The sequence below is a fragment of the Aphis gossypii genome, chromosome 2, assembly GCF_020184175.1.
Source record: "Aphis gossypii isolate Hap1 chromosome 2, ASM2018417v2, whole genome shotgun sequence".
NCBI classification, from domain to species: Eukaryota; Metazoa; Arthropoda; class Insecta; order Hemiptera; family Aphididae; genus Aphis; species Aphis gossypii.
In genome coordinates this window covers 28,266,060-28,286,813 of record NC_065531.1, presented here as the reverse complement: position 1 = coordinate 28,286,813, position 20,754 = coordinate 28,266,060, and the positions used below count along the sequence as shown (strand labels likewise).

Here is a 20,754-nt window from a genome sequence, read left to right as displayed (position 1 = left end):
AACGAAGTACAAAATATCATATTCATATATGGATTTCCATCTTGTTTTCCACCCTGTATATTTGTAGTGTATTATGCATTAAAAATGAGGAAAAGTGTTTTGAACGACAATATAATAATAGTAATAATAATATGATGGGTAAAACTAAATCGAACGGAATGGACACAGACAGTATGCAAATGTCATTCGAGACCGGTCGTTTCTCTCACTCTCTCTATATGTCTCGTGCGTATAAACACATATGTGTAATGTGTATACATACTTGCATGCTCGAGTATATTCATAGATATTTGATGCGTATTAAGGCATTTCAAGGATTTAAAAAAAAAGTCGTGGCAGCCTTTTGTCCGTCAGTTCAAAATATGTTCGGATTATGCCATTAATTCTCGTTATTATATCGGTCTATATCGGTCGGTATATAATAATGACGGGTACCACACGGATTTGCCAAACCACGCGCGTCTTGTTTATACCTAGCTATACCACGTAACCAAATATTATATATATATAATATATATTTATGTGTATATACGCGCACGAGTGGTATAGTGGTGCCGTCGTCCCGGTCGATCCCGCCGCGTTTAATCCCCCAGCGGCCTTTGATCCTATACCGTGACAAATGCTCTGCAACGTGACTAGCCCTGGCCGTCACAGCCACGGCAGAGCCGTTATTGCCATTATATACACAATATGTCGGTTCGTTGTGGAGCCCTATCGTATAATTTATCCCCCTCCCACCACTACCAGCGCGTTTTCATCGCCATTCCAGCGGTAGGACGGAGAGCGACAAAAAAAAAAAAATAGTCCTAAGCCCCAGGACTGAACCCGGCTAAGCTATTGCCGTATTTTGTCATTTGCGTGCGTATTCTAAACCCTCCATTACTCGTCAATATATATATATATATATTCCCGTAAAATAATACTCGTAGGTCGAGCGAATGTGTATATCTGTGATTTGCGCTTGAGGCGTAGGTGTTTCGGGGTTACGAAACACCATCACTGCATCACCCTCATTACCGTGTATGGTGTTATTTGTTTTTACGGTTATGTATAATAAGTAAGCAAAAAAAAAAAAAATAGTGTTGGTGACGTTTCCATCAATTTTGTACTAAGTCGTAGAGCGTCTGATTAAAAATATTGTGTATTTTACTGGTTCTTAATGGAAAAAACGCAGAAGTGTCAAAGATCTCTTATAAAATCTAAATTAATTTTTTTTTCGAAATCTATAAAAAAAAAAATTACTTTACTTGATTCGATCATTTTACAAACGACGGCGACGCATCAAATGTACTCCTCAAAGCAGCCATTAGATTCGTTATATTATTTTCATCGTCTATATTATAATTACCGTTTCATACTAGTCAATTTTGATTTACCGAATTTCTCGAGAGTATACACGGTGTATTATCCATGATTTTTCAACGAAATCTCGAGAGTAGGTACATTATAGTGTAAATTATTTAATTATGTATATTTATTATTATATTGTTTAGTAACATCACTGGATAATGGGTAGATACGTGTGCGACACGTTTATTTCTATACTTATCAATAAACCTAAGTATTGTATCATTGTAAATTAGCGATTTCCTATGACTAAAACACCCCTGGCTGAGTTTTCTAAAACATTGAGTGTGGGGTGGGGGGGGGGGTAGTTTCAAATGACCAGAAATATCTATTTGATTATGGTCTCGTAGTAAACGTGTATTTACATTTTTATGTATTCGCGAGTACTAGTGTGCTATGTTTATAATATATTACAACGGATGCGCACAATCCAACCGACTGGTCGACCGTGTATCGTGTACTTACGGAGTTCCTAATTCGCACCGACACGGGTTTGGTGGAGCTGCCAAACGAGTTCTCGGCGTGACAGAAGTAATCGCCGTCGTCTGTCTCCGTCAGCTTGCTAATCGTGAGCTCCATGACAAACTTTGTATAGTCCTCCTTGGATCGGATCACATTCACGTCGTGTTTACCGCTCTGGATCACCGGCGTCCGGCCCTGAGCGTCCCGCCAAAACATCATTTTCGGTTCGGGGTGAGCGTCCACCATACACTCGAGCGTCACGGTGTCGCCCAGGTTGGCCATGGTGATTTTCGACGCCACTAATTTGGGTACATCTGAAACACAGCATTTACGCGACGACGTTGTTTTAGAATATGACAATATAATATTGTTATAATATCAAAAATAATAACGATAACAATAATGATTTAAACTGAAAATTCAATCTAATACGCGGCCTCGTCGTTAAACGCATTAGGTATCACGGTAAAATGATTCCATTTTCGCTCGCTAATCGGATCCAGTCACGTCAACGATACAAACATTATTATAAACCCAGTTATGAGGCCAATATACTTCAATTATAATGTAATACAATATAATTTAACCCTATATACAGTACGCAGAATCGTAACGTTATGCAATCGTTCGTACTCCGCGGCTACAGATAATAAGCGATGTTATACCTAATATCATGATTTTAAATGTCATATTCACAATTCATTACACAATCATTAATGACAAAGTAAGTATAAATATTATTATTTAAAACATGATATTTATATATAACTTTGTTACACATGCTTTAACCGTAGGTCCTTAAAGCCCTTAGTCTATTATTATTATATAAAAATGGCATTTAGTGTACTTATACATTTATTATGTCTGATTCGTATTGATTTTATATCAATATAAAATATAATATAGACATCAAGTGATTTTTCAAGGTATCTATTCTGATAAAGTAAACGACTAGTTTATTTGTACCATTCCTAAAATATATTATCATTATATTTAAAACGTATACATTTTTTTTTATGAGTAAATATGCGGATATTATTTTACTACTACCAACCATTGTATATACACACATACACTGCAGTAATATATATATATATAATGTGTATATAGATAGATAGATATATACGTATATATGTATTTACTTAAAATAACCCAGTTAAACCACCGTAATCGAGTTTAAACAGCGCACAGAATAATTATGGTTATGTTTACGTTAAATTTTTATTTTTGGTTAGCATTAACCGCGTTTCGTCGGCTATTATATAATAATATACAAATATATACTACGTCCCTTTTATAAGAGACACCCGTTTTCGTCCATTTTATATGCTTTGGCACGAATTTAGTTAAACGGTCCATGACGAATTTTGATGCGATTTCTGACAGGCTGTTAGTGAGGGGGTGGTTATGGAATGACGATATCGATTTCACGTCACGCTCTTAGAGCTTACTTAAATCGTGTCTCCGGTGGACTGACTATGTGCTATAAAACAATGATAGCAAAGGGTGGTATGCGGTGGCGTCGGCGATTTGCCGGTAAACCGAGTGAAAAACCACCGGCACACCAGTGTGGGTACGTAGCATTGGCCCGGAGGGAGGAAACGCCGTTTTAAATGATATATTGCTCGGGATAAACGGCCACAGGGTAAGGTACATAATAATAATAATAATATCACATAATATAATATATTATTATTATTATGCGAACGGAATATCACCGACCTAAAAACGACCCGGCCGGCACATTCTACGCGGAACTGTTGGTTTTAGGGATCTCAGTACTTACCCCCCCGATTCGATACAATACGGATTCGTCCTCCAACCCAGTGTCTAAATAACGCCACAACGATGTTTGGTTACAAGACGGGAATCGAATTGGTTGAAACACACGTGCTCGGTTTACCAACGATGATGTGTACGCAGGAAAATGTTAAGTTTATCGAATGGTTGCAAAGGCAATTTTATAAGACTCGTACGCCCCAGATCACAATTTTCTCTCGACGAACACGACTTCAAAGTCTAAACTTATATTGTAAAATACGATTCGTTCTACAATTTATATCACAACCGCCGTTGAAGTTGTCGTTATTAAGTATTAAACATTTAGCACTTTTCTAGCCTCACTGTACAGGATAAATTGAATGTGTATACAGTTCAATACAGCTAAACGGTTGAGTGTTTTAATCACTTTGAGATTAAAAGCAAAACCTTCAATAGTTTTATCTCATTACGTAATTATTTATTTCCACAAAAACAAAAAAAAATATATTTATGTCGAACTTTAATAATTTCCATCCTTCATCAAACGATAACGGTTCATCAATATTATATTTTTTTAAATATTTGTCCTACTCGAGTGAACATAGAATATATATTTTTATTTTTTAATACCATATAATAGTCAATAGAATAAAAACAATATTTTTTATTTCATTTTTTGTTTTATTTATATTCAGTATTTTTCAGTGTAAAAATAAATGTCCTGTATTATATACAGTCTTTGTATCGAATTATCATATGTGTTCAACTGACAAATTTACACTAATAATGATTTTTAGTTTAGTTAAAACATACTAGAAAATAATACATATATCAATAAAAGAAAACTAACAAAATATTAATAAATATAATGGTTAAGATTACGGAACTATTAAAAACGATTATTATGAATTGCTCACAATAATAGTACAATTAAATCTATGACAAATCTAATCGAATAATGCATCTATAAAAACCAATGATTTAACCATTATTCAAGTTCACTTTAGACCTAGTCTTATTTTTTTTTCCATATGTTTGAAATATATTGCGATAAAGCATCCATCTTCTAGGAAAAAGATGGTAGTGTTAAAGCTGTGACACGGAAATACTACTAGTTACTACTACAAAAAAAGAAATAATCTCTCTTTCTTTTTTGAAATGTTGTTTGTTGGGTGCGTATTTATAATGTTAGGTAAAAACCAAAGCTTTGATAAATCAGAAAACACTGTGAATAATGTTTCACAAAACTTTCAAGTTTCAACAACTTCGTAAGTAATTTAACTGCTTGTATACGTGTTTTGACATTGTAAAACGGTCCATGAGGATTGTAATTAAATCTCTAAATATAGTTTACTGTTATGATTTTATGACACTCGAATAGGGTTGAGTTATTACATTTCATTTTTTATCCTTAAATTCGATTTTAATAATATGTAATTTAATATTATATATTGTTGTACTATGTTTTATAGTATAATATATTACGTTATTTTATACGTAGGATAAACGTTTTACACTTTTTATATATTCGTTATTTCATATTCATACACATGTTTATATATTTATTATCAATTGGAAAGTTAACAAATTATATACATCTAACCGAAAGTTTTTATAAATTTACGAATTTTGAAATATTACGAGTCTTCAATGAAAATGGAAGAAAAATTAATAAAATATAATATGTAAAAATTCACGCTGTTCGCATTCCGCAAAACTTCAAAGAATTCTTTTAAAAAACTCGTTCTACGAACATTACATTGTTGAGTTGATTTTTCAAAGCTTTCTTTTAAACTAAACTGTCAACATCCAACAAAGGAATACAAATCTACATTATAGTTATCTGATGGCCATGTATAGAAAGAGAAATACGATATAATTTTTGTGTTAAGACCATAAAGAAAATATTACAACATCAGAGTATATTTATTGCGTTAAAACCTAATTTTTAAATTTAAATTTCTTTTTCTTTATTAAAAATATTTTGGTTAAGATAACTGGACAAACACGGTTCCGTAAACCATCCAAAAGCTTTTATATATTCTATTATTTATTTACAAAATTCGCAGTGTTGTTTAATGCACTCTTATAGTTTTAATAATTCAACACGTATATTATTAAATATTAATTATGTTTAACTCTTTAATTATGACCTAATATTTTTTTTTCAACAATAACAATTGAAAATAAAATTATTGTGTAATTTGTGTTATATAATATATCCTTAAGTTTTGCGTGTTTATTTCATTATAATATACGAGTAAGAAACCGGAGAAAATTGAGATTTTTAATTATATTTTATAGAAACACAAAACCATTTATTAAGCAGATAGTAACATGAATAAAGTGTGAAAATACTTTAAAAATGATAAAATCTTGCGTTTCCATAAATATTAGTTCATTACATGGGTGGGTAAGTTATTATATTTTATAATATACCTACTGTTGTGAAGATATACAATGCAATACTACTAAGCCAAAATATACATGTAACCTATATTCAAAATTGATGATTGACTATATAGTTGTTATTATATAATTATAAAATATTAAAAATAAAATAAATATATAATTATTATATAATATATTTATATTGAAATCGTACATTTTGCATTTTAATATTCATTTTATTCGTTGTATTATTTTCAATAATATTAAATGTCATATTTTTAGTAATATATTATGTATATTATCAGATTTCCATAGTAATAATATTATGCACCATAAAATGTTGTCATATTTATCTTAATTATTATAAAGTCATAAAAGTTTACTTAGTATAAAATATTGATTAGTTTTTTTTTGTTAAATATATTTTTATTTCTTGTTATTATAATTTATTATTTGTTATTACTATGTTTGTACAATAAAATCAATTCTATATTATTAAAAGAAAAAAAAATGTCTAGGTATAAACGGCATATTATAATTTTTTTTTTCATTTAAATTTAAGTTCTTGATATATTTTTAGGGTATTGCTTAGATCTTTTAAAATAAAATAGGTTTAATTTGAAAACTGTAAATTTATTAATATAGGTACAAAGTAATCTATATTTTAGATATAAATCTCTGATTTTACCAAAAACCTAACCAATAATTAAATTTATTAGAAGTATGTATTAGAATTTTATAAGAAAATATGAAAACTATATTATACTTGTATTCTGTACCATGACGTTTTTAATCTTCAAAGAATCTATTTATCAATACACTGGCGGTATTCTGACTTAGTTATCTATAGAGGTACTATAAAACAAAAGGAGTGCAAAATTATTTTAAAAGTTTTACTTACAGCTAATGCTGATTTTCCTCGATGATTGCATAGGCGTACCGTAGCCATTATCTGCATAACACGAGATTTCATCCATATCCCGTGTGACGTTATGAATAACGGTTACCATGTGTCTAGATGTCTCTTGTCTAACTAATCTTCCAGATATGTACAGTGATATGGTAGGCGATGGTGTACCCATGGCAATGCATAGCACAGTCATGCTGCTGCCTTCCATTACCAAGTTTATTGGGTGGACTGTAGGAGGCTGTTATAAGAAATATCACATAAAACGATTACAACTTCATAAATATAAACTATTTATTAACAAAATACTTTTTTGATCATATAAATACAGACAAATAAATACTATCTCAGCGCATTATTTCAGTTATTATTGAAAGAGACTAGGGAGCAAAAGTTTTTAATAGCTCATAAAATTGGAAAAAAAATACTAGTTTTGCTAGCAAGTTAATTTACACTTGGATTTTTATTTCAATTCAATTCCCTTCAATAACTGTATTTAACAGTAAAGAAGTGAAAAAGATAAATAAATATAGTTCATACAATCTACAATATTACCTATATACTTTTCTCGAAATTATAAAAATATTCATATGTATATATATTATATAATCAACCCATTAGGTTGTTTTTAGAATCAGACAGGGGTAATTTCTCACCATTCACCTTTCTACAAATAACGCCTCTGTATCATAAATGGGTTTGTGCAGAAATACATTTTAAGCGAACAAGATTAAATACTCACCATGTTCATCTAATAAAGAATGATAAAATTATACTTCTATTTTTACACAGTAAAAAAAAAAAAAAACAGGAAATACGGAAAGAAATTTATAATGTGTTAAAGTGTACCTAATTATCATCGGTCCATTCTGTATTAAAATTTTGAGTAGATAGCTAATTAAATATATTTTTCAATATTCATGTTTTTTTATTAAATATAGTTTTGAATTAATAACAACATTTAAAACAAATATATAGAAAAATTATAAAACTTTTTATATCTCAAAATATGTATTGAAATTAAAATAAAAACTGAATTCGATAGGTCATTTTTTAACACGACTATATATTGTAGTGTAATCCTACAAACCTCGACAAAAGCTGGATACGCCGGGTCAGTCCATGCAATCAATGTTTCCGACGGCAAGCTTTTACCGTTCTTCGACATGGCCACTATGTAAATGATGTACTGTGAGTTTGGTGATAGATTGTCTACGGTGTACGCTGGTACACCTACATCTATTTGATGGAATACCGTTTCTGATACCGATTTCCAATACAACCTAGACGTATAAATGAACATTGCTTTTTTAGAGGAAATAGTTGTTTTATATATCATTTAAGTATCATTGAGCACGAATTGTATTGTGTATATTAAGTTTATTAAACTTACCTAAGACTGTAAATACCTATACTACCATATTATTCTGTTATCAAAAAAATTTAACAGATTTATTTAATATACATAAACCGTCTTAAAATGATGTCTCAAATCATCGTGTTAAAACTATGGTCGTTGGTTTAACAATATTTTTAAAATGTTTTTCAATATTTTAAGTTTGTTATTTGGTAATTTTTTTTTTCATTAAATATTTCAATGATATAAGAAAATTAATCGCTTCTTTATTAAAATACAAACAAGTGCAATTAATTCTATAATTATATAGGTACGGACATTAGAAATAAAAAATCTACAATCATTACTGTAGTAATGATAACAATAAATTAAATTAAAGAGAAATAAGTCGTAACTAACAAATTCATTGTAATTAATAATTAATAATAAAATTGTTTTCAATTTTACTGACATACCTCTTACTTTTAAAAATAACTGTCCAAATATGTTTAATTTTAATTTTTGCAATGGCTTGAAATTAAGTTAATTTTGAAAATTACACTAAAATTTGATATCGAGGTCACCTATCTCATACCTTTTAAAATGATAATTTAGTAGGGTATTCGAAAGCGGTCGTTTCCTGATAAAATATAGTATAAATGGGAAATTCAGATAGTCCTCTAAGCTCAGTTTTCCCACATAATAACGACGGATATTAAGAATGGGTTGTTTTATTGCTTTGAAAATTTTTCATAAATTACTTTACAACTTTATATTATCATCTCAGTAATTTGGTGGTTATTAACCAATAAAATAATAAGTAAACGACTAAGCGCCTGCTAAAATATCCCTCTCAAAATGACCACTATCTACTAGTATTAAATTCTTACTTGTAAGTTATTTCTTCTGAAACGTGACTAAACTCGGGTGGCTGCCAAGTGATAGTAACGTAGTTGGCACTGTGAGCTGAAACGGACAATGAATGTGGTGGAGATGTAACGCCCACAACACCTTTACTATCCAAATCTATAGTGGGATCGACAATTTTAGCAAACACAAATACATGAAATTATTGTGTTTAATTATTTTGTACCTGTTTCTGTGATATTGAGCAAGAGTATAGATGATGGTAAAGAAGTACCGTGTATATTTTTTGATACAACAAAAACTTTGTAGAGTTTGCCAGTCTCCAGTTTTATCAATACGGCCGAATTTTCATTAACTTCAATTTGCTGAACAAATAAGATACCATATAGTTGTTAAAATACACATTCACATCATATATTTTCTCTCTTCTATCTTGTATTCAACTTTTAACGTGTTTAAAATAATATAAACTATTTTAAACAACTTAATATGATTTTTATAAAATATCTTTCTAACTAATATTTATTGTATATTACAACGTTATTCAATGCACAGCCAATCACCTCTCTCAGTATCTCCACGAATAATTTGATTAAATATTTTTTTTTTTTTTAACAAATTCAAACATGAAATTCATACCTGATCTAGTTTAATCGTGTTTTCATGTACCGTGGCGTTATTGACTTTTTGATAGTGTACTACAAAACTTGTAACGTTACTATTGTCATTGGGAGGACTCCATACCAACGAAACACTGTTGTTGGTCAATTTCACCGCATGCATGTCTCCTACTGGTCCTGGTAACTTCCCTGTACCTGAAAATTTAATCAATATTACTATTTAATATTGATGCTTAAATATAAATACATTTTAAAGAAGAGATTTTTGAAAAACATATTTTGAACAGAGAAACGCATATATTATGGGTATGTAAAAAATATTTTAAAATAAATCAAAATTTTTATAAAATATGTACCATATATTTACGATTTACAATACACAAAATTCTTTATTTTAAGCTATGTCAAACACAACATAGAACTATACTCTTCATATAGTTTTAACATTATTGTATACTTAAGAAGTTTGCCGTATTTATAAGAGATTACAAGTCGAAAACACCTATATCCTACAATTATGGTTTAACATCTTACAACTTAAAACACAAACACTATATAATATGAGCCAATAATATATTGCACGATCAGATGATATCTTCAAACTATCAACGTGTCATAACTTTAACACTTACGACAGCGGTAAAAAAAAAACAATGTAATTTTATATATATCGTGCTGTGGTGAATATTAAAATAAAAGATAATAATGATTATTCATACAATCTGGACTTTGATATATTTTTCTAAACCTACTTTTTCTTTAAATATTTTACGGGGTTCTTTTGTACGACTATAATATCACTTCACTACGCTTCTCTAAACTTTAAATAATAATAAGTAATAACTCATAAAAATCTTCTATTAGATCTATTTATAAAATATTCTACTTTAGAATAAAAAATAAAAAATGTATATTGTAATTAAAAAAATATGAAAAAAATAATAACGACAAAAATAGTAAAAATGTTGTTTTTAAATAACTAAAAATTAAGTAAACAATATGTTTACAAAAACATAAATAATTTTTGAAATAAGTGTCTGTTAAATGAATCCCCAAATTACAACTCAATATTTTTAGTAAATATTATGTGTTGTAAGTGGCTTAACATTTTTAAATAAGCTGAAGGTTTCACCTACAGAACTGAGTTAACCTCGTGATATCCAAAAACTTTGGATCATCCCATGAAATAAACCTACATAAACAATATAATTACTTATTATTAAGGTTTTATAATTAAATTATTTATCAAAATTTAAGAATGTAATATTCAAATCTAACGACCATCTTTTGCTTTATTTATTCATTTTTTTAATTAAGTACCAGTATTATGATCTATATAACTAAATATATATATACTAATAAAATGTAAATACAGTATAACTAGTGGTCATTAGTACCAACCAAATTCGTTAAAAATTATAGACGAAATAAAACCTGAATCGAGTTTAAAGCAGCATTGATATAGTTATGAATTATACTCTACTTTATTTAGAAATGCTAATTATTTAGGTACTATGAAACTACAGGCTATACAATTAGAATTCATTAGTAAATTTATATGCTACAATATCAATATATGTAAAATAAAGTTTAGGTCCCAAAGAAATTTTTGCATTGGAAGTGGCCCAATAAAGTCGTTGCTTTCGGAGTCTCAAATTCACACAGTTACATACAATATTGAATTAAATTATAAAAACTATGTTATTTATGTATTTTCAACAAAATCATATCACTAGTATACAATTTTGTTTGCTTTAATTCAAAAAATAATAATCCTAGAAATTTAGTAAGTATGTTGACTATTATATTATTTTAATTTAACCAATTACTCGCTTAAATATAAATGAAAATTAATACTTTGACCTCTTTTGGATAAATAAACAATTTGCTCAAAACCGTTTTCCTAGTACATAATAATTTATGATCAAATCACGCCAGTGACTTGTCTAACTCATATTTTCATTATTTTTTTTAAATGCATTCATTTTGTAATTTTTGTAATAAAAATACGCAGTGTTTATGTTTTTTTTTGCATCTAAATAGCCCATTAAATAATATTAAAACACGCAACCTATGTGTTCAAGTTTCTAACTCAATCTAGAAATACGGATTTCATTTTTTTTTTTTTTTTGTATTTATAAATGGTATTTGATTAAATGCTTGATATAATAATATGTCAGAAATCTCTATTATATGCAAATTAAACAATCATTATTAAAAATAATAATATAAATAGCAATGTTGGAAAAAGTTACGTGTTCTGAATTTGGTCGATTATTATAATTTTTAGTATCATACGACATTAATTGTAATAAGAAATAAGTAATTAATATTTTAATTACTCAAATAAACATATCAATAATGGTTGAATAGGTGTGTCATAAAAGTTAATTTGTACATTAGTACATTGGTAAAAGCGTATACTGTATTCATTATATAAATTATATAACATCTGGGTATTTGATTATGGATATTGTGCAAAACTTTGATATAATTAAATAATGTTATTTAAATGCTTATAATGATAATAAAAATGAATTATTACAATAGGTTTAGTATAGTAAACATTCAAAAAAATCCACAATAATACCTATTTAGCGGTAAATATGAAATTATTAGTAGGAAAATAGGAATATAATTTAAATTTTAAATATCATTTTCACGTTTTATATTCTTGTATAACTAAACAATGCTAAAAATGTAGTAGCACAAAGGAAAGATTAATTATTAATGAGTATTAACCAATAACAACAATTGGAATAATAAAAAATTATTTATTGCATTAAGAAAATTCAATGGCGTAAAACGACAGAAGAATTATGGAATATAATAATATTATGTAGGTTAGATGAAATATAGCTTAAAAAACATTGCAGTAGTCTGAGTAATCGTGTTCAAGCGTTATTGCCACACGCAACGAACACATAATATTATATATTTTATGTGTACACTAGGGTAGTTGTAAAAAAAGTAGGTTATCTACACGAGTGATTTATTCAAAGGGCTCTAATTAGAAATTGTTTAAAAATTGTCAAGAATAACAAAAATGTAGCAATTCAAATTCCGAGTAATTTTAGAGACAATATAACATAATATATGCAATGAATGATTACCAAATTATAAATTGAAAAAAAAAACCATATACGAAACAACTTTACAACACCCGTTTACCAAACTACTCGATATTTTGATATTAAATTTATGATATCATTAAAAATAAAATGTATTAAGTACAGAAGCGAACTTTATCGTTGTCGATTGTATATTTTCGACGACTCAGCTAGAACAAACGACAATAATAATTCACCCGACGCGGTAGCCGTGGCGACTATACGCGTACTCTACGTCATATTATACGCGTACGATTTGCCTCGGAAAAGTCAAAAATATTTTTTGTAACACACTCGACTCGATGACTATTATTTTTTTTTTTCACAATCGAAATTTTCATTTTCGTGGTCGTGGTCGTCAGTCGGTATCGTCACGTCAATCGGTATCACCAAGTCAATCGTCAATCAAAAACGAACACTAACCTTCTTCGAAACACTGGACGACGTTGCCGATGAACGAGGCGCAGTTTACCGCCACGCTCAACAGCGAATCGGGTACGACGCCGGAACACAGCGGCGTACAAATGCCGGGCACGCCGCGCCGGGTACAGCAGGCGCCATGGTTGCGTCCGCCCGCTCCGCACTTGATGAGCTTGTGCAACTCAGCGCCGCAGAACGGGGCGAGGCTTCTCACGTCCGTCATGTTAGCGTCGAAAGAGCACAGGGGCATGCACATCTGTCGCAGCTTGATGTTGACGCAACAGTCGGTCAGATTGTACGGCGACGTGGTTAGCTCCCGGTCGTTGGCGATCTGTGAAAATCATGCGGTTAGTATAATGTTACCTATACAATTTTTTTTTTATAAAAGAACGATGTGATACCACACGGTTAGTTATTATTGGCAAAAAGAACAAAAAAAATACCGTATCGTTCGGCCCTGCAGTCGTCAGGCATCGAGACGAGTCAGGCGTAGTGGGTAAACGTTTTCAAAAACATACAAAATTAATATAATCGAACAGAGGAGAGAAATTCTTATTTCGTCGAATAAACGTTGTAACAATTCCACAGCGGATGACGTACAATAAATGTTAATAGGTACATCTGTATTTTTATTTTTTGCTTATTTTTTATTTAGGATAACTAAAATATTATATAAATGCTATTTGTGTGAGGTGTGATCAAAAAATAGGTACTTGATTTTTTTTTATCTAAAAAACTAAAAATAATTAAAATATCAAATACGTTTTAAATATTAATACCCATCAAATTATTTACATCCCGGTGTTAAACATATATCTCAACGCCCTTAATAATTTTTGAAGCAATACTGGAAGTTTTGAATTTTAAGTTGTTTGAGTTAAGTTTTTACGTCATATATTTTTAATTTGAGATCAGTTTTAGTTTTCTGAACACAATTTTGTACTCAAAACTTCAAGTCAATTAGTTTTTTGGTCTTGGAGTAATAATTTTGGAATGATTTTTGAACAGAATCATCGCATGCGAAAATCTCCAATTAAAATAATTTATGAAGCTTTTGACACCAATTCAACATATTTTCTTGTAGAAGGATCGATCATCAACGAGATTAATCGCTAGCTGCTTCACTATAAACCATTTGTCCCGTTCGGATCTTTTAAACCTGCTCATATATTCATCTTATTGAATGATTTTTTAATAATTTTAAAAAGTCTTAGTCACTGATTTCGTGGGCTTAACACAAACTTTAATGCAAACACGCTGCTCTGGTTTATACTACGTGACAAAAACGACAGGCACAACAAAAGTATACGACTTCAAGGGATTGTCATTCGTTACTAAAAGAAAATATAACTCGATGCTTGAGTGCTCAACATAATTGAGTGTTATCTTTTCTTTTATTTAATGCGATTATATACCCGATACGATTATTTTTAATGCAGATATAATTTTAGTCGTGATATTTTTTGATCAAGCATATTATTATACATTCCTATATCATGTGGCGATCGATGGTAATTTTTCAAAAGATTTTTATAATTTATTTTAAGGTTTTAGTGATTACGGTTCACAAGCACTTTGTGGAAAAATGAGGTATTTTATCAAAATATTTACTACTTTACTGAGAAAATATTCCAAATGCTTTTTGTATAGACAACATTGATAATAGATTTGTATACGATGGTATAGAAAAAACATTTTTCTCCTGCTTTACCATCGTTATTTTTTGATTTTCATAAATTTACATAAATATATACATTCGATTTATATGATGTCACATTATATAAAAAATAAAACCATTTTTTCTCTTAAATATATTAAAAAAAATTATTATGCTAGACTGCTAGAACATAAATAATGTTTAAATCTACATTGAGTGTATAATAATTTGATTTTTAACTTTTAGGTATAATTACAATCTAAATAAAAAAAACTAATCGACTTAAAACATTTTTTTTTCTTATGAAAATAAATTTAAACATCTTCATAAATATATAAATTGAAAGAGTTAATAACTAAAATATATTATAAAATGACAGAATATTTTACTTTTTTTATTTATCTAAAAACGCTCAATTTTTATTCTTTGTAAACCTGGCCATAAAATAATTCAAATATTTTCCATTATATTTGATCTAGAGAATATATAGAAATATTCATAAATTACACGGTAGTAAACTATTTTATTTTATTCAAAAACGTGAAAATTATTTCTGGCAAATTTTCAACAATAAGTTTTTCTCGATGTCACTAAATATGTTTGGAATTTGATTCCTTTAGAGAGGAGTACCCAATATACTAGGCGCTTATAATAATTCTCTTAAGACCATATTTGTATAGTATATAAAAGATAACACTATGTTTTATTTAAGTTTCACTATAGCACTGAGTTTATAAATAATATACTCCCTTCCGCAGATTTTGAAATATAATATTAGTTTATCTATTACTTATATGAATAAAATATAAAAATAAAAATATACCTGGCTTTTAGTTGAGAAAACAACCCTTTGCGATGGCTCTCCAGCACCATGGCCATTAACAGCTTCCACGTAAACTTCGTATAATGTATTAGCATTCAAATGTTCCAAAATAAATGGAGAATGTACATTAGTTATGGAATCGTATTCATCATCAACCAATCTATAAAACACATTATAATGTGTTACGGTATCTGCCAAGTCTTTTGGTGGTTCCCAATGGAATAAAGCAAAGTTAACGTCAACGTTAGAAACACGGAGACGTCTAGGAGCTGAAGGGACTATGCCATATCCTTGAAGTAGACAGCTAGTATAGTCATCCATAAACCGTAAACATCTGAAAAATAATATGCAAAATCGTATCTAGTTTTATTTATATCCTATCAGTTGTAATTTACTTGAAATAACTGAAATCAATTTGTGTCAGATTTCCAGCGCATAAGTTCTGACATAACGGTGGTAAACCTCTCGCTCGGCAACACGGGGTGTGATCTATACCATTTGTAAGGCAACTGAATGTTTGAGAAGCCCAAGGAGCACATATCATTAAGTCGGTAACCTCAGCTACGTCAGAGCGCGATGGATCGCATAATTTATCTAAACACCTAGGAACAAATAAAACACCTTAGGATTTACAAGATGTAATAAAAGTGAAAACAAATTTATTCTGGTGTTTTTATTGCAATATTAAGCTTTTTATATGTAATGAAAGTACATGTTGTACCATCAGTTTAAAGTGAATTTATTTATACCAAGCTCAATGTATTTAAAATTAAATAAGTTATTGAAAATACGTATTCATATTTCTCGTTATAATTATAAAAAAAATTCACTGTTATATTACGTCATATTATTGCTATTATTTACAATAAATATACTTACGCTGAATGTGTTATGCCTTTTTTCATGCAACAAGATCGAATATCGGGTAATGGTGGTAACTTTGAATTATCTATATTCGGTCTACGTGATGTTTTTTGATCATTGTTCAATGTAAGAGAACGAATAGCTGTCGAAGGTAGACTAGAACCATGCTTATTTACAGCCACTACTGTTATTTCATACATTGTAAATGGTATAAGCTTATCAATTTTGACTTCATATTCTGATCCAGGTACCTAATCAAAGAATTAAAATATTAAAAATCAATTAAACGTATCTTAAGAAAAATACGCGTGTCAGTCACTAAAAAAATAAATATATAAAAAAAAATAAATTATATACTAATAGGGTCATAGAGACATATAATAACGGTATCGAAAATAAATTGTAAATGGGTTTTGTAGTATTATTTGTAGTAATAATAGAAAGAAAAACAATTAAAGCAAAACTGATTTAATACACAGCTAGATACTTAATAATTGTGTAGGTACTTGGTCTTTCTCTACAAAACATATCTACACAAAGTAGGTACTAGTTTATTTTTTTTATTTTTCTATTATTATTACTATACATATTTGACACCAATTCACCAATGATAAATCATAACATGCGAACAATTATTCTTAGTATGACTCTTTTAAAAGTGTACTTGTTTAAATTTCTTAACATTAATTACACTACAAAACAAAAAGGGATAAATAAAAAAAGATCAAACATATTGTGAAACCAATGCACTACTTGTTCCCTTAAAATGTATAAAAAAAACATTTTAGAATTTTTTTCTATTTGAAAATCACAGAAAAAAAAACATTTTCAACAAAAACAATAATTTTGGAAGTATTAAAATTTCCAACATTTGAGTTTATATTATATAATATGTTATACAAAACAAAGAACTTTTTATATTGTTTAATACACATTTTTCGTTGGTGGGCGAATAAGTGAAAAAACTACCAAAGGTATGTTATATAATACCAGCCCCACGCCTAAAATTGAAAGCTGTAGTTGCACTTACGGAATCAAAAAATTATTTACAAGTTTAAAATATTTATGGTATTTTTATTTCTACTATTTAAATTTATTTATTGAAAACATACTTTTAAACCCTTAATTTAGTTACACTTTTATAGGCTTTAAAGTAAATACATAACATTTGTAAGAAAAATAAATTGAACAAATTCATAATAATTTACGTATCATTACCTTTTATCATCATTAATACTGATATACACTTGATTGGTTTAAAAAAAAATACAAATTGATTTTAGAAATATTAATCAAGAAATAAATTGAACATAGGCTATTAAAATAAAAGGATTATGACAATTTTTTTTAAGACAGGGACGACCGTGGCCACTATATAATGTTAAGATCACGCAAGGGACTTCGGCATTCGTGACGTTTTCGTATATATCGCGCCTTAAACCTTGACGTCCCCAAAGTACGTTCAGAATAATTTAAAAATATCGATCCATTAGACTACATAGGCTACGAGAATACATTACCGTTCACGCATACGAACGTTACAGACTTGTTTTATTTATTAGTTATATTATTATTATTATTATTTTTTTTTTTTTTTTATGTTATTTGAAAGAAACAGGTTAGGGTGATATAATAGTCATAAAAGGTAAACTGTACACGCTCACCATTAACTATAGGTAGTCGCGTGGGTTGAAGCACTTACGAAGTTACCTAAAATTCCTAGAAAGTAAGAGAGAACAAGTAGAGAGTCACGAAGAGTAGGGTAACCAAAAAATAATTTATCTTTGGACCCTTTATATATACACATGAGAACCCTAAGGTATTACAACTACAGTACACGTTTTGAATTATGAAAACACATAAACATATACCGTTATTATACGTGAGCTGTAATACACAATTTTCTAAGAGAAATGAGTAAATTAATAATCAAAAATTGTACGGTATTTAACTTTTTTATGCGCGCACGTAATTATACCGTAATAATATACATATTATAGTGTATTATACCTTGACTTGGATGCTGTGGGGAGTGACAATTGATTGGCTGTTGCCATCGTTGTCTGGGAACGTTTTCATGCCGTCAAATGACTTGAGCATGGTCACATTGACCACGTATCCTTTAACTGATGCTGAATTGGCTGTCGGTTTGTCCCACGTCACGAAAACCATAGAGCTGCTATTAACTTCTACTTGCACATCTTCGGGTTGACTCGGCAGGATCTCTAAAATATACAGTACAGTAACATCTATGTAATACAATATATTTTTCTTTTTGCATCATTGAATGCCGTGCATTATAATACGACAAACATACAACACAAGTAAAGTATTTCGTCCGTTATATATATAATATATCCGTTTGTAGCTTTTATGTCAATCAATAATGTTTACCTATCCCTTCCACGATGCATGCCAATGTCTGTTCAGTATACGGAGAACACGAGACCATAGTTTTTATATTATCCGTGATTGGGGTGTACTCCCCTTGGCAAACATCTTGGCATATGTCTGGAATACCTTCTTGTACACAACAAGGGACATGATTTCTACCGTCTATTACAAAAAAAAAAAAAAAATAATAATATAACAAAAACTGTCTACAGGGCTTCTGAAAAACTGAATTAAAGAGAAAACGAAAATAACAAATATTAAAATAAAAATAGTGAAAGAAATTCGATGTGCTAACCTGCCATGCACTTCACAATGGATTTAAAGTCTGGCTCGCAGTTTTCCGGATCCTGTCCAGTGGTGCCATCGAGTATGCTTTGTATGTTGCAAAAGCCCAGACAACTTGAGCTTACGTTTCTCGCAATGCAGCAATCCGTGTAGTTGTGGTTTTTTATGTCAATCGGTTCTGATTCATCTTCTTTGCCGTAATATGCAGCAGTACCATTCTCAAATGGTGGTGGTTCCAGGTTGCCCGACAGAACTATTAAATTAATTTTTATTTTTTATGTTATTGTCATTGAATGTAATATTATTATCGTTCAGCTTACCAGAAAGAGAGTGGAACGACCTAACTACGGGGTCGCTATTCACTTCACATGCGTATAACCCGGAATCGTTAAACCTGACGTTCTTGATTGACAATACCCATACGTCACCACCTGTACATTTATAAAGTATACATAAAAATATATCGTGAATGTAAGAGTATTGACGAAGGTTTTTCGGAAGTATAAATCCATTCATACTTTGAGGGTTAAGAGCATAATTCTGAAAAATACATAGGTCAAGACCAGACAACATGAAATTCAAAAAAATTGTATAATTTTGTATTTCACTCTTTTTACATAATAGGATGTGAATTTGTGAATAATGACATCAAAAATATGATGGAATCTACTCAAGAATACGTCAAATAATTTTGACAGAATCGTTTTAAATATTGTATTGGATAAAATATTGAATTCAAAAAGTCGTTTACTGTCAAATATAAGTGAATCATACAAGTAATACGATCTATGAAAAAGTATAACACATCGATTAATAGCATAAAAAGTTTATAAACTTCCTACATTATGATTCCCACAAAAATAAATTTATGATTTATTTTTCTCATTTTTAATAAAATAGGCAAATATATTATAAGTATATAAATAGAAAGCGATTTTAATTTATAATTCAACTCTATTCGTACTACATTTAAAAACAAATATCATCAAGATAGTTATATTTCATGACATCGTGAAATTACAGCGTACAAATTCAATGTGTAATGCATAATATAATATTAATTATAACGAAAATATAATTAAAATAAATGTAGCTATGTAAATATAATAATATGAAAATATAATTAATCCACTAAACATGAAATTCTTTGGCATCAAATATTTTTTACGATACGATATTATGGTACTTAATTCTCAATTATTTATATATTGATGTTTATCAATTATTTAAAATTGAAATATATTTTTTCTATAGTAATGAATTACAATCGAAACAATTTAATAAATGTGTTTTAAGTCTTAAATCATCATAAGTTAACAATTAAATCTACTTCTGAAATACCCAGTTCGATTTTAATATAAATAAAATAAAATACAATAGATAAAAGTAGAATATAAATCTATAAAAAAAATATGCTATAAATGAAACGCATTTGACTGAAATAATAACTGTTAATACTACCCGTTCATAACAAGTTGTGTGCTATATTAACGATAAAAGATTCATTCAC

At 29.1% G+C, this 20,754-nt stretch overlaps 1 protein-coding gene across 2 annotated transcripts in view; it reads right to left on the bottom strand.

The window, feature by feature from the left end:
• LOC114130773 (Ig-like and fibronectin type-III domain-containing protein 1) overlaps positions 1–20,754 on the bottom strand; it is a 92,610-nt gene that overhangs the window by 8,670 nt on the left and 63,186 nt on the right. For both annotated transcript variants that reach the window (XM_050200686.1, XM_050200687.1), the window contains exons 5-18: positions 19,565–19,675; positions 19,255–19,497; positions 18,960–19,121; positions 18,576–18,790; positions 16,581–16,816; positions 16,097–16,303; positions 15,702–16,035; positions 13,225–13,552; positions 9,711–9,886; positions 9,298–9,436; positions 9,095–9,230; positions 7,959–8,151; positions 6,863–7,109; positions 1,813–2,123 (exon numbers count right to left, since the gene is read on the bottom strand). In XM_050200686.1, coding sequence (XP_050056643.1) covers positions 1,813–2,123; positions 6,863–7,109; positions 7,959–8,151; positions 9,095–9,230; positions 9,298–9,436; positions 9,711–9,886; positions 13,225–13,552; positions 15,702–16,035; positions 16,097–16,303; positions 16,581–16,816; positions 18,576–18,790; positions 18,960–19,121; positions 19,255–19,497; positions 19,565–19,675 — 3,038 coding nt within the window. The remainder of the gene's footprint in view (positions 1–1,812; positions 2,124–6,862; positions 7,110–7,958; positions 8,152–9,094; positions 9,231–9,297; positions 9,437–9,710; positions 9,887–13,224; positions 13,553–15,701; positions 16,036–16,096; positions 16,304–16,580; positions 16,817–18,575; positions 18,791–18,959; positions 19,122–19,254; positions 19,498–19,564; positions 19,676–20,754) is intronic.